General features: G+C 32.6%; 1 protein-coding gene and 1 long non-coding RNA gene across 7 annotated transcripts in view; both read left to right on the top strand.

Annotated features, from left to right (window-relative positions):
• LOC145334295 (patatin-like phospholipase domain-containing protein 2) overlaps positions 1–7,400 on the top strand; it is a 37,908-nt gene extending 30,508 nt beyond the window's left edge. For 5 of the 6 annotated variants that reach the window (XM_080179691.1, XM_080179693.1, XM_080179689.1 and 2 more), the window contains 11 exons: positions 60–173; positions 826–904; positions 1,873–1,941; positions 2,394–2,464; positions 3,196–3,296; positions 3,816–3,907; positions 4,828–4,896; positions 5,430–5,474; positions 5,866–6,112; positions 6,650–6,743; positions 7,065–7,400. In XM_080179691.1, the coding sequence (XP_080035817.1) occupies positions 60–173; positions 826–904; positions 1,873–1,941; positions 2,394–2,464; positions 3,196–3,296; positions 3,816–3,907; positions 4,828–4,896; positions 5,430–5,474; positions 5,866–6,112; positions 6,650–6,743; positions 7,065–7,086 (1,003 nt within the window). In that variant the 3' untranslated portion in view covers positions 7,087–7,400. The remainder of the gene's footprint in view (positions 1–59; positions 174–825; positions 905–1,872; positions 1,942–2,393; positions 2,465–3,195; positions 3,297–3,815; positions 3,908–4,827; positions 4,897–5,429; positions 5,475–5,865; positions 6,113–6,649; positions 6,744–7,064) is intronic. The other variant, XR_013884797.1, reaches the window with a different exon arrangement.
• Positions 7,401–7,404: 4 nt separating this feature from the next.
• Positions 7,405–8,230, top strand: LOC145334296 (uncharacterized). The gene is made up of 2 exons (XR_013884798.1): positions 7,405–7,609; positions 8,168–8,230. It is a non-coding gene; the product is annotated as an uncharacterized LOC145334296 (long non-coding RNA).
• The last annotated feature ends 4,282 nt before the right edge of the window (positions 8,231–12,512 follow it).

Genomic DNA, 12,512 nt, shown 5'->3' with positions numbered 1-12,512 from the left:
TACAGAGTGTCCCACGAAACAGTTGATATTTCTTTGACAGATATATTTTATATTTCCAGGGTGTCCCACGATTTGAAACTGCGGAACGCTGTAGAGAAACTAATAGAACATTTCTGTGCCTATATGACAAACAATGGATATTTTATCAAGCATCATGCTGCACATCTGGCCAAGTAAGTTAAAAGAAATGTCCTGTTTTTGACAAAGAGAGGGGTAGGTTCCTGGTAGAATCCGTAAAGGTATGTTTTTTAAGGCTTAAAAATATTAGTAGAAAGATAATATTCACTAAATATGTGTGTTTCTTATTGAAAAGAACTATAGACAATTTTTTAAAAAAAAGTTAACATAAATTTTTATCGTTCTCCCACTGTTTTTAACTTATAACACATAACCTTTTCGGATTTTACCAGAAACCTACCCCTCTCTTTGAAACTTTATTTTGATATTTATTCAACCTTAGGACCTTAGAAAATGAATTATAATAAACAATATCACCCCTGTAGATAAAACTTATTTCTGGTAAAGTTTGGACACTGCTAGTTTCTGTTAACCATGAAAATTACCCAAAGTTTTTAAGCCATCAAATTAAATGACAGAGCTTGTCCAATTGTAGATTTTGAAAATAATTTGAGTCATCAAAAACATGTATCGTATCCAATTTTAGACAATTTCCTACTCATTATAAAATGAAAATTATAAAGTTAATACCAGTTTTGTTAGCCCGATACTTCGGCTCCTCGGGACAAACAAAACTGGTTTTAATCTTATTATTTTTCACGTTAATATCCTCGGAAAGCTGTCTATAATACGATATTATTCTTTTAGATATACCTGTGAATTTAACATAACCCAGTATGGAGATGAAGAAGAAATTGAACCTTCTGGCCATAGTGATTCTGTCAAGGTATATATTACTAGCGCCCCTAGAGGCCTTTAGTGCCACGTAAAATATTTTATTTTCAATCTATCCTTCTTATACTAAAGTAATAGGATGTCTGTGTGTCTGTGTATCTGTGTGTCTGTGTGTCTGTACCGAAGGATCTCGCTAACCGCTGAACCGATCAGGTTCTCCTTAACAGGGTAGCTTCTCATAGGTCCCGGGAAGGTTTATAACTATTTTCTTGGGGTGTGGGACACCCCCAACCCCCCCAAAAAATGAAAAATTCCCCCCCCAAAAATTTTTATTTTTTATTTTTTGAACTAAAATTAAAAATGAGTGTGGGGGCACCCCCCCCCCTCGACTCTCTCCTTCTTAAGTGCCCCTAGAGGCCTCTAGGGGCGTAGCCGCTAGTGTAAAGATAAGCTGTTTAACAAAAAATATCAGCTAAGCGGCGCTAGTTATATTTTTTTACTTTTTGGTGATTTTTCTTGGGAGGGAGGTGGTAATCTTCCCAAAATAGCTTTAAAATTGCCAAGGACCTATGAGAAGCTACTCTGTAAAGGAGAACCGTATCGGGTCAGTGGTTAGCGAGATCCTTCTGTTCACACAGACAGACATTTTTTTTCTTAATTATAAAATGAAAACTACTATCATTTTCAATACTTATATAACCACTGAACCGATATGGTTCTCCTTTACAGTGTAGCTTCTCATGGGTCCTTGGAAGGTTTATTATTGTTTTGAGTGAGGGTACCATCACCCTCCCAAGAAAAATCACCCCGAGAAAAAAAAAACTTAAATTAAAGTATCTTACTGTCTCTGAGTCTGTACTGAAGGATCTCGCTAACTGCTGGGCCGATATGGATCTTCTTTACAGTGAAGCTTCTTATTGAAACAAAAATGTTAAGTGGGGGGTCCTTATATAAATATTTTTTGTTTTATTATTTAGAGCGTATCTGATCTAAAACTTATTTCAATGTTTTTGTTTGTAGGATCTGTTCAGTATGGAGCTGACTGCTGAGTTGGAAACGAGTGATAGTGTCGACTTGCCTCATAACCAGGTAAGGTCTCGTAGTCTAACAGGGATAGATCAATGGCAGCTGAAATCATCTTCATTTTAAAAAAAAATACCTTATAGCCTTAAGAATCTGAGGCAACCACAAATATGTTTAGCTGAGGTTAAGTAAGGATTAGATATAGCCCCAGCAGCTTAAAGTCCTTGATTCCCCCGAGATTGGAGGGGGGGTTCAAATTTTGGAGGAAGGTGAAATTAATTTGAAAATTATTCTAGTTTAGTTTATTGAATACAAAACTTTACATACTTTAATTGATTGGTTGCTTCAAACTTGCAGTCTTCTACATTTTAAACCAATAATTTGAAGGGGTAATTTTGTTATGTTATTGGAGATGTCCTTCCTTTAGGCTACCAATGATTATCCCTCAACAAACATTAGAAATTTTTATATAAGTTGAAATAAATTAAGGCAAAATAATTAAAATATTCAAATTTAAGGTGGAGGCTATCAAGTTCCAGAATGAGAATCTGACAGCAGCTGTCGTTTCTGGGTCCAGAATGCATTCCAGGTATGACAATTTTCTGTCTTTATTTAAGATTTAAAGTAAAAAATAACAAGCATTTTTCACCTACCCTGGCGTATTTTTCACCGTTGCTACTAAAGTAAACTGCACAAATATACTACCTACTTGTATTTCCAAAAAACTAGAGCTCAGAGCAGTTCTAAAGGTATGCGTCGTATTTTTCTACTATTAACACAAGCCACGCAATTCGTGTTTTAAAAACGGATACATTTTACATGCCTACAATTTTGAAAGTGAAGCTGACAAAAAAAATCACGAAATTTTTATATTTACATTTCAATTTTTAAATCTTTGTCAGTCTTAATGAAGATTTTTACGTAAGTAAAAGTTGTAATCCAAATTATTTTAAAGGAGCTACAACACCAAATTTTCCTTGTATTCACATCAAAATTATGCTCATTGCATTGCTGCAAAAAAGTATTCCTACTTACTAACTTAATTCTAATGATTTAAATTCATTTTGATTACTTGCTTGTGTTGATTAAATATTAAAGTAAAACAATATAGACGCAAGGGGTTAGATAACTGTATTTCCCCACCCCGTGGAACTTGTGCCGACTTTCAATTGGGTCTTTGAACATAAGCCAATAGCGTCGTAAATATTAACACTGCACAGTCGCTACTAAATAGCAGAAAGCAATTTACTGGCAGACGTAAAAGGTACCCAGTACTTGAAGTTGTCTGGGTTATACATCTATACTTGATCAATTGTTCAGAGTAACATCACGTGCCACGTCAAGAGCCTCCTCCAGAGCTGTGTCAAGAATGGCGTCAAGAAGATCAAGCTTCAGCTCCTTGGCAGGATTAGCTGGCTTAGGTATAGATTAATAGATTATAGCAAGAGGTGCTTTGCCCAAAAGTGCCTAGCGAACACAAAATCCACACCCCCCCCCCTCTAAAATTTTCAAAATGAATTAAAGGGGTAGGTTTAGTTTTTTTTCTAATGCTTATACCCTGTGGTGTCCTAACCCTACGGTTCTACACTGTTCCTATTTTTATAAACTAACCTAACCTGACCTAAAGTAAAAGTTAGAGGTACCCCGTAGAGTTAAAGATCCAATAGCTAGTTATCAGAGTTTATTGAATTATCTAAATATTTCTAAACCAATCGATATATTATTACTGATAATTACTGGAATGTTGCACCAGATTTTCATATACTCTGTTGCTCGCAGATGGCTGAAATAACGATACCTAATCCCCTCCCCTCCTTCTGGATGAACTAACTGACCATTAAATGAGTTCCATATTAGCAAGCTGAATTGACTACAAATTTCCCCCTGTCAATATCCTCACGTATATCCTATATCCATTTCTAAATCTTATTAAATTTTAGACGAGGCTTCGCCGGTTCTGGATCATATCCGCCAAGTGACGCAGTATCAGGAATCTGTATTTGCTTTCTACTATACTGACGAGGATAATCAGGTTAGTTGCTATGCTCTTTGCGTATTTAGGTTAGCACTGGGATCCTTACAGGGATAGGACAATGGAAGATAAATTAGGTTATTATACTGAGGTGAATTCTTAAAAAACTTTTGCCCCACTAAAATCAGTGGGGCAAATCAAAAATTTAGAGTGGATAATTTTGCCCCACTAAAATTTTAGTGGGGCAAAAGCTTATTTAAGAATCCACCTCTGGTCCCCAAAGTTTTATAAACACGTTATCTCATTCCTTGGCTTTAAATCTTAATGGAATTTAATAGAATATTGATTGGGTTGTACAATATTTTTCCATATACAGAATGGTTTATACTGTGTTTGGTGATTATGAGTTAGCATCAATTTATCTTTTACATTGTCCTATCCCCTAAGATCCCTGGTTGAACACATTTGAAAAAGGATGTATACCAGAGAAAGAGGGGAAAATATGCTGTTTCTTACACTAGTCCCCAAAGTTTTATAATAACGTTTTCTTATTCGTTGGCTTGACAACTTTAATGACTTTTACTAGATTTTTATTAGTGTTAATTAAGTTGAGTGTACAGACGTTTTAACCACTAATCGTAATCTATAGTAAGTGTAATTTTGAGTAATTTCACTGGGGATGTACATCATTTATTGGGCCATTGTCTTATCTCTTTATATTCTTGGGTGTCAACTCTAAAATTTTTTAAGATACAAAATTTTATAAGATTTTTTAACTTATATCACAATTTGTCACTTGTATAAATGACATTTTAAAAACTGAAAACGTGATTAAAGACCAATATGTGATTTTATAAAAGGGCACAGCATTACTCCATAACTTTTGTATGAAATATCAACCTATTTTTACCTATTTTGTGAGGCTTTTTAGTGATGTTTCCATTTATAAAAATGTTTTATTAATACAATTTTTATTTTAGATGCAAATCACTGAAATCTTTGACGTAACACAAACAGACCCTTCCCTTCTTACAGATGATTATAGTCAGGTTAGTACCTACGGCTTATAGTATATTAATTATATTTGTATATATACTGTTCCCTTCATACTGATGATTATAGTCAGCTTAGTTCCTATGGCATATAGTAAATTAATTATATTTGTAAACACAACCTTCCCTTCTTACTGATGATTATAGACAGGTTAGTTCCTATGGTATATAGTAAATTAATTATATTTGTAAACACAACCTTCCCTTCTTACTGATGATTATAGACAGGTTAGTTCCTATGGCTAATATTAAATTAATCATATTTGTAAACACATCCTTCCCTTCTTACTGATGATTATAGTCAGGTTAGTTCCTATGGCTTATAGTAAATTAATTTTATTTGTAAACACATCCTTCCCTTCTTACTGATGATAATAGTAAGGTTAGTTCCTATGGCTTATAGTAAATTAATTATATGTGTAAACATATCCTTTCCTTCTTACTGATGATTATAGTCAGGTTAGTTATAGTAAGTTTCTCAGGCTTTTAGTAAAATTTACAATTTCAATCATTAAACTTAATTATTTCAGGATTATTCATTCTCCCAAGTGACAGATGCCTTACATTCATACCAGGTTGGTTGCTTTAAACATTATTATATTATTGCCAACTTTTTGATTGCACGACTATTGTTTAATAGTGCTTGAAAGAGATATTTTAATGAACCCTGGCAATTTTTGTGCTGTTGTTATATCAACATGTAAGGTTGCAGTCAATATGTCCATTATATACAGGGAGAGAGGAGACGTTGGTCTAATAAATAAAGTTTTACCACGTTATCTTATTCGTTAATACAAAACTTTGGGTACTTTTATTAAATTTTATTTGATTGGTTCCAAACTTTAAGTGTCCAAACTTTTCAAGCATAATGTAAACAACTGAAGGAGTTTTTTTTGCATCATTGGGGATGTTGAATCAAATTATCGTCTATTGTCTTATACCCTGAGTATTTATTAACTTTCCTAGGATGAGGTACGAAGACGACATCCATCTGGTCTGTCCCGCCATCCTAGCGGCAACACTTCAGAATCATTCATGACAGCGCAGGGATCATTGTACAGCGGCAACGGCGGTAATGGCGCCAACAAACGAGGCTCAGACTCGTCGGGAGCCAGTTGGGAGAGCGGAAACGGGCGCGCCACTAGTTGGGAGAGCGTGAAGACTAGTCCCACCGACACGCCCAAATTGGAGGCAAGAAAACCGAGCTTTACAAGTATGTTTGTGTACATAGTAGGGCATGCGCTTCTTTCTTAGTGAACAAGAATTTTGACAAAAATGTTTTTTAGCAATAACTATTTTTTCAAGATTTTTGTCCAATAACCAATGGGATTAAAAGTCAATTAAAAGCATTCTTTTTTATTTGCATGGTCTTTAATAAAAATTTTATTATTTCAGCTTTCAACAATTTAAATGAGAAAGTACAATTATGTCCATAAGTAGCGCAGCATTGGATGATATCAATAGCGGTTATTTGAAGATGGGAAAATATAGCAGAATTCAGAATCAAAATTCTAAGAAATCACGAAACCTATTAAACCTTATGATGACGTAGTAACTTACGGACTGATTGTAGAATAATAACTGAATTTTTGGCTATAATTAGCAGTTATTGTTATCAAAATGTTGAATCCTTTTAATGTTAACTAGCATGCTTTTCTTAAATAGACAGACAAAACAAAACTGCATACCAAATTAAAGAGTAGCTGCACTATTTGAAAAATTTAAAATAACAAGGACGTGCTATTATTAGTAGGTGGGAGCCAAGAGGACACGCGGCGTCACGGAGGTCTGAGTCCCACTGCGGAGTGCTCAGATCCTGAGTCAGATTGGGAGGTTAACCAAAGGTATTGATTGATTGATTGATATATAGACAAATAGATAGAATAATAGATTGATAGATTATTGGAAAGATAGATTTATATATTAAAAAATTGAAGGAAACGTGGAATGATTGATTGATAGATTTATTGATTGATAACTGATAGATTCATGGATTGATAGATAAACAGAATAGCTGGCTTGACCGATAGATAGCTATATAGACAAAGGTATAGTGTAGCTTTGCTTTACAATTCATTTCTATAAATAAAAAAGCACAATAAACCTACTACATTTTCAGACATATAGACGAAAAAACTTAAAAATAATTTTTTAAAATGTTTTAGGCGATCTTCAGCCATACTGTGATGAAAGAACGCAACAGTTTTTTTCTAAATTTAATTTTATGTATTTTTCAACAATGCACAATTTTCCTTAAATTCACGTTTAGTCTTCTAATTTTTGCTTAAAAATAGTTTAAATACTCATAAAGGATTAATTTAATAGTAATTATTTAAAAAATTTAGTTTTATGAAGGTAATTTAAAGACTATTTTGCCCCACTAATCGCTTAGTGGGGCAAAATTGTTTTCGTGAAAAATCCTCAAAAATCGCATAAAAATTCTATAAATAATTAAAGAAAATCTTATGTTAATAACCCTTCTATGATTTTGTTTAATTTTTGTAGATTTTTAATGTGATTTTGGTGGATTTTTCACGAAAACAATTTTGCTCCACTAAGTGATTGGTGGGGCAAATTTTTTTAAAGAATCCACCTCAAGACTCTTTATAATTAAAATTAATGAAACCAGGTTTGTTAACTCTATAAAATTAGTTTGAACACTGTACTTTGTTAACAAGAATCAAAATATCCGGATCTAGTGCAGTCTATGGTAAAATGTTCCTGGTAACGATTATCTCCAAAAATCTATGAACTTTAAAGGCTGCTAACGGCCAAATGGTGGATCGTTTAGTTTTATATATGGAAAAGTCATTATTCAACAATGCATAGCTATTTCACAGTGCCTTAAATGCGCGAAAAATACTTATGTTATGCGTTTTTCCAATTCAGTAAAGCTTTCCCTGTCATCATTGGATCTTGTCTATTCCAGATTATAATGCCATGTACATTGTACGTTCAGCCGTTTGGCAGTTAGCAGTTTCTAAAGTTTTGGAGATAGTTTTCTCGTATTCATTCGAATCCGGTGGATAGGAACCGGTTCTCATCCATACGAAAAAACTATGTCTAGCATCGTATTATAAACGGCTTTACACGAATATAAAAATGTACAATCATAAGATTAAAACCAGATTTTTTAGCCCGTGCCTTCGGCACCTCGGGGCTAAAAAACTGGTTTTAATCTTATAATTGTACATTCTATATCCGCGGAAAGCCGTTTATAATACGATGAAAGAAATAACTATTCCCATTTTACCGTGAATTGCACTAGATCCAAATATCCAATCAATGGCATTACAAACAAGAAATTAAACCAAAATAAACCTTATGTAAATTAAATTTGTAGATATTCCAGTTGCATTTTAATTAATTTAGATGATTTAAATTTTTTCAGTTATTTTTAACAGATTTTTTTTATACTTAATAAGTTTTTTTTTCAAATTTTGTCGAAGCAAATTTCCTTTTTTTATTTATAAATGTTTTTAAACCTTAAGCACAAACAATCGCCCACTACTATATGCCTTAAAGATGATAAAACTATGTATAAAATTAATGTATATTGTAAAAAGCACATGAACCTATATAATAATGACGGGATAGAACCACTATTATAAAAATTTATATATGTAGTATATTTTATTGTTACATTTTATAAATATGTTCACAAATTTAAAAAAAATGTTTTTATATTTTAGTAGTGAAGCTGCTCTATCATGATGATATGTTTGTATGTCCCTTTTTCTTAAATTTCTGTTGTTTACAAAGCACACCGCTCTTTACATGCCTTCCCAACCCAAAAAAATCTTTTAAACTTAGTATCTGGCATTTTATCTGAACAATAATAGGCCATTTCTTAAGGTAAACTTTGAATCAATGTTTTGCAATAAATTTGAGGGACAATTTAATGAATGTAGCATACATGGATATATTGATAGGGGAAAATTTGTAGTCAATTTAGGTTGGTACAATTTTGCCCATTTATTGGTCAGTTATTTGATCCCGTATGAGGGGAGGGGTATGTGGGGGTTATCGTTATTTTAGCCTGCAGTGAGCATCACTTCATCAGAGTACCTGAAATTCTGGTGCAACAACTAATAATTTATCCATTAACAATTTAGTTTAATTAATCACGCAACCTTTCTATAATAATATTTCCTTATGAATATTTTTAAAAATTCTCGAAACCTTTAAAAAAAATTATATACTAATTTCGCTTTGTCCTTTAAAATATTCATTAAAGCTGAACATCTGGATCAATCTTTACTGTTTTTTTTTATAGGAGTAAAGCAGGGAGGGAGAGGACATTTGACTGAATATTATACTGGTACCCAAAGTTTTACGTCTAATTGTTGCTTCAAACTAGCAGTGTTTAAACTTAATTCAACCAAAACTTTAACTATAAAAAAAGTTTTTTTGTTAATCCTTTTATGGAATGTATATTGTCAACTGTCTCGATCTTTATATTCCATAATGAAATGCTTATGCTTCAGTAATAATATGCAGTTTTGCATATATGGGAATATTATACATTTTGCGGAAATTATAGCACACAACTCAATAAGGTTCAAAATATATATAGGAGGGAAATTTTAAATCCTTCCTTTTTGGTTGGAAAGGGGGTACCGCAAGGGTGCGTGTATGGATTGGTGAATTTGAGATAATTTTACACCCCTAATAATGTGTTTTTTATTTATCTAAATTATGGTTGGAGATTTATTTATCTTCCATTATCCCATCCATCCAATGATGTGCATCAAGGTCGTGGTATGGGGGAAAATACCCAGAACAATATTATTATTTATTCTTTGGGGTGCTGCAAAATTGAAATATTTCAGATTTGTCCATATTCTCAAATACTTAACAAATATAGAAGGCAAAAAAACCTTCTTTGCACATTCCTTATAATAAAGTAAAAGGATCTCTGTGTATCTGTCTGCCTGTACCAAAGGATCTCGCTAACCGTTGAACCAATATGGTTCTCCTTTAAAGGGTATCATCTCCTAGGTCCTGGGCAGATTAATTTTTTAAAATTTCTGTTTAAAAAAAAAAATTTAATTCTACACCCTCCCCCCCCCAAAAAAAAGAGGTCTCTAAGGGGGGGGGGGCAGGGCGCAGTCGCTTAGAATAATAAAGTGAAAAAATAAAAAGATGGAAAGAGATTTACAATAGAGTTTAAAAGAATTTTTAATAGAAGGTAAATTAAAATATATAAAACAAGGGTAGAATAGACAAACAAAATATGAAAAGGGTAGGAAAGAGAAGGGGGTGGGGTAAATGCCGGGTGCTATATGAACTAAACATACACACACAAATTTTCTATAAAAAAATGAGAAAGAGAAAATCGGGGAGAATGACAGAGGAAGGGAGGGGACAAAGGAGATGGAAAAAATATAGGGATGGGGGGTGATAAAGAGGATCACTATCTAAAGAGAGCTAAGGCGTGGGGGGGGGGGGGGAGAGAGAGGTAAGCTTGGGGTTAAGAAGATATAAGCTTCTCAACTTAATAATAAAACATAAAAAGGAAGGGGAAGTTGAATGTTAAGAGACAAGAGAGGGGTGTCCAACCAAAGCCGCAAAAGTGACATTAGCAAAGATTTACATGTATTATAAAAAGCGCTATAATTGTACAATTAGTAAATAAGATTATAGGGAAGAGGCAATTTTCAATATTTTTTTCTATTTGTATTTTTTTAGATATACATAGTTAAAAAATAGGCTTTCTTGCAGCAACAGACAGAAATAAGTGCATTCATGCAAAAACAGCTGAAGTAACATTTTAGCAATATTTGATATAATTAAGTCCTCTTTGATACTAGCAGATTCATAGTTAAATGGGATTTGAAAAATTTGAAAAGGTTTTAATTCTTTACTGTATAGTCTATAATACCAAATTGACGTCCAAGGGTGGGAGTAAAGGTTTTTTTATCTCACTCAGTCTTTGAAACCCTCATTATACCCCCTCAAATAAAAAATACATCAATTCACCTCAAAAAAAAACTTAATTTTTTCACCGTAACAATATTTATATTTTGTTGTCGTTTTGTGAAATTTCCTGAAGGGGTTGAAGAGAAAGGTATGGAGATAATATATTGTTAAGGGTATGACATTATATATTTCAAGTAAAGGGGAAGGCTAAAGCTATTAACTAAACACTCTTAAAATTTACAATTTTAGCAAATAAATTAATTAAACAATTTATTCTAATAATAATTTTGTACAGTATATACTATTACATAAGCAAAAAAAAGCGAAAGAAAGCAGTCAATTTTGCTTCATACTTAGAAAAAACCTAGAACTAGGGTTTTGAAGAAAAAAACAAGGATGACACATAATCAAAGCTCATAAATATATTTCAACAAATTAGAGGGACTAAGAATGTAACAGAGGTGTTACTAAAGAGTATTCAAAATTTTCACAGAAATATTCAATAGTATATCTTTTATAGTAGCTGAGGAAAATATGTTCTAAGGCCTTAAACATTTTTCACAATCAGACCAACAAATGAAGAGAATGTTAGGAAACATGCCTATTTTTCATGAGAATATTCAAAAACAATATTTATTCATCTATTTTTTTAAGAGCGGCCGAAAAAAATATTACCCTTATTTATATAATTTAGTACAGCGGTCAGCAGTCGGACCAAGCAGGTTATACAGTATGAATTTATTATTTTGTAGAATCTTCACAAAAAATCATACTTCTAATTTCTATCTCCCATAAAAGCTAGACAAATCATGTTTATCCTTGTGATTTATAAAGAAGCTTCGCTACTAAAAAAATAATAATAAATCTTAATTATTTCAATGTAATATATAAACAAGAATGGCAACATTCATATGTAGAAAAACACAAAAAATATCTAAAGGAATAACTATCTAAATTTTCCCGAATTAAAAGTATTAGGTTGTTTGTCTGACCGCACTATGTGTTTATGATTGTCTTTCTAACTGCTTGACATATATGACTTTCTTTTACATGGAAGCTACGTGCAGGTTCCAGGAAGGTTTGTAACAGAAATCACGACTAGAAAATATTACCCTTTCAAAAACTTTTAAAGAATAATTACAATACTTCCCCCCCCCCCCCAATCTTTTAAATGCACCTAGAGGCCTCAACATAAGTTATAGAGTAGCAGCATACTATTGATAAATGTTAATCCAATATATGTATTTCTTTTATTAAACACAATACTCAGGCATTCATGAGATATACCACAATGGCTGATAAATTAAGCTTTGCTCTAAATTCTTATATGGTAGATAGTCTGCTGCATGCCTTAGTTTTTTACAAATTAAGTATATTTTTGACATTTCACACCAAAAAATCATGGATGGACTATCCACCACATATTTATGAGGGGTTAACCAACAGGAAAGTTGTGGGAAGTCAAATTGTTTGGGAGGTTAAATATCCAGTATTTTCCCCCCACTCACCCCAATTTCAATTATCCCACTTTTCAAAAATTATATATTATAAATTGTTATATTAAAACATTATATCTACATGTAATAGAAAAAAATAATCACCAAGAGAATATTTAGGTGACTCATTGAATGAGTAAATTAATTAGTAAGTAAGTGAGGGAAGGTGACACCTAACAAGATGCCTCGCATCTA

The sequence above is a fragment of the Acartia tonsa genome, chromosome 12, assembly GCF_053477335.1.
Source record: "Acartia tonsa isolate MP-2025a chromosome 12, ASM5347733v1, whole genome shotgun sequence".
Classification (NCBI taxonomy): Eukaryota; Metazoa; Arthropoda; class Copepoda; order Calanoida; family Acartiidae; genus Acartia; species Acartia tonsa.
Note: the sequence above shows the minus strand (reverse complement) of the source record. Positions and strands in the feature narration are given on the sequence as shown.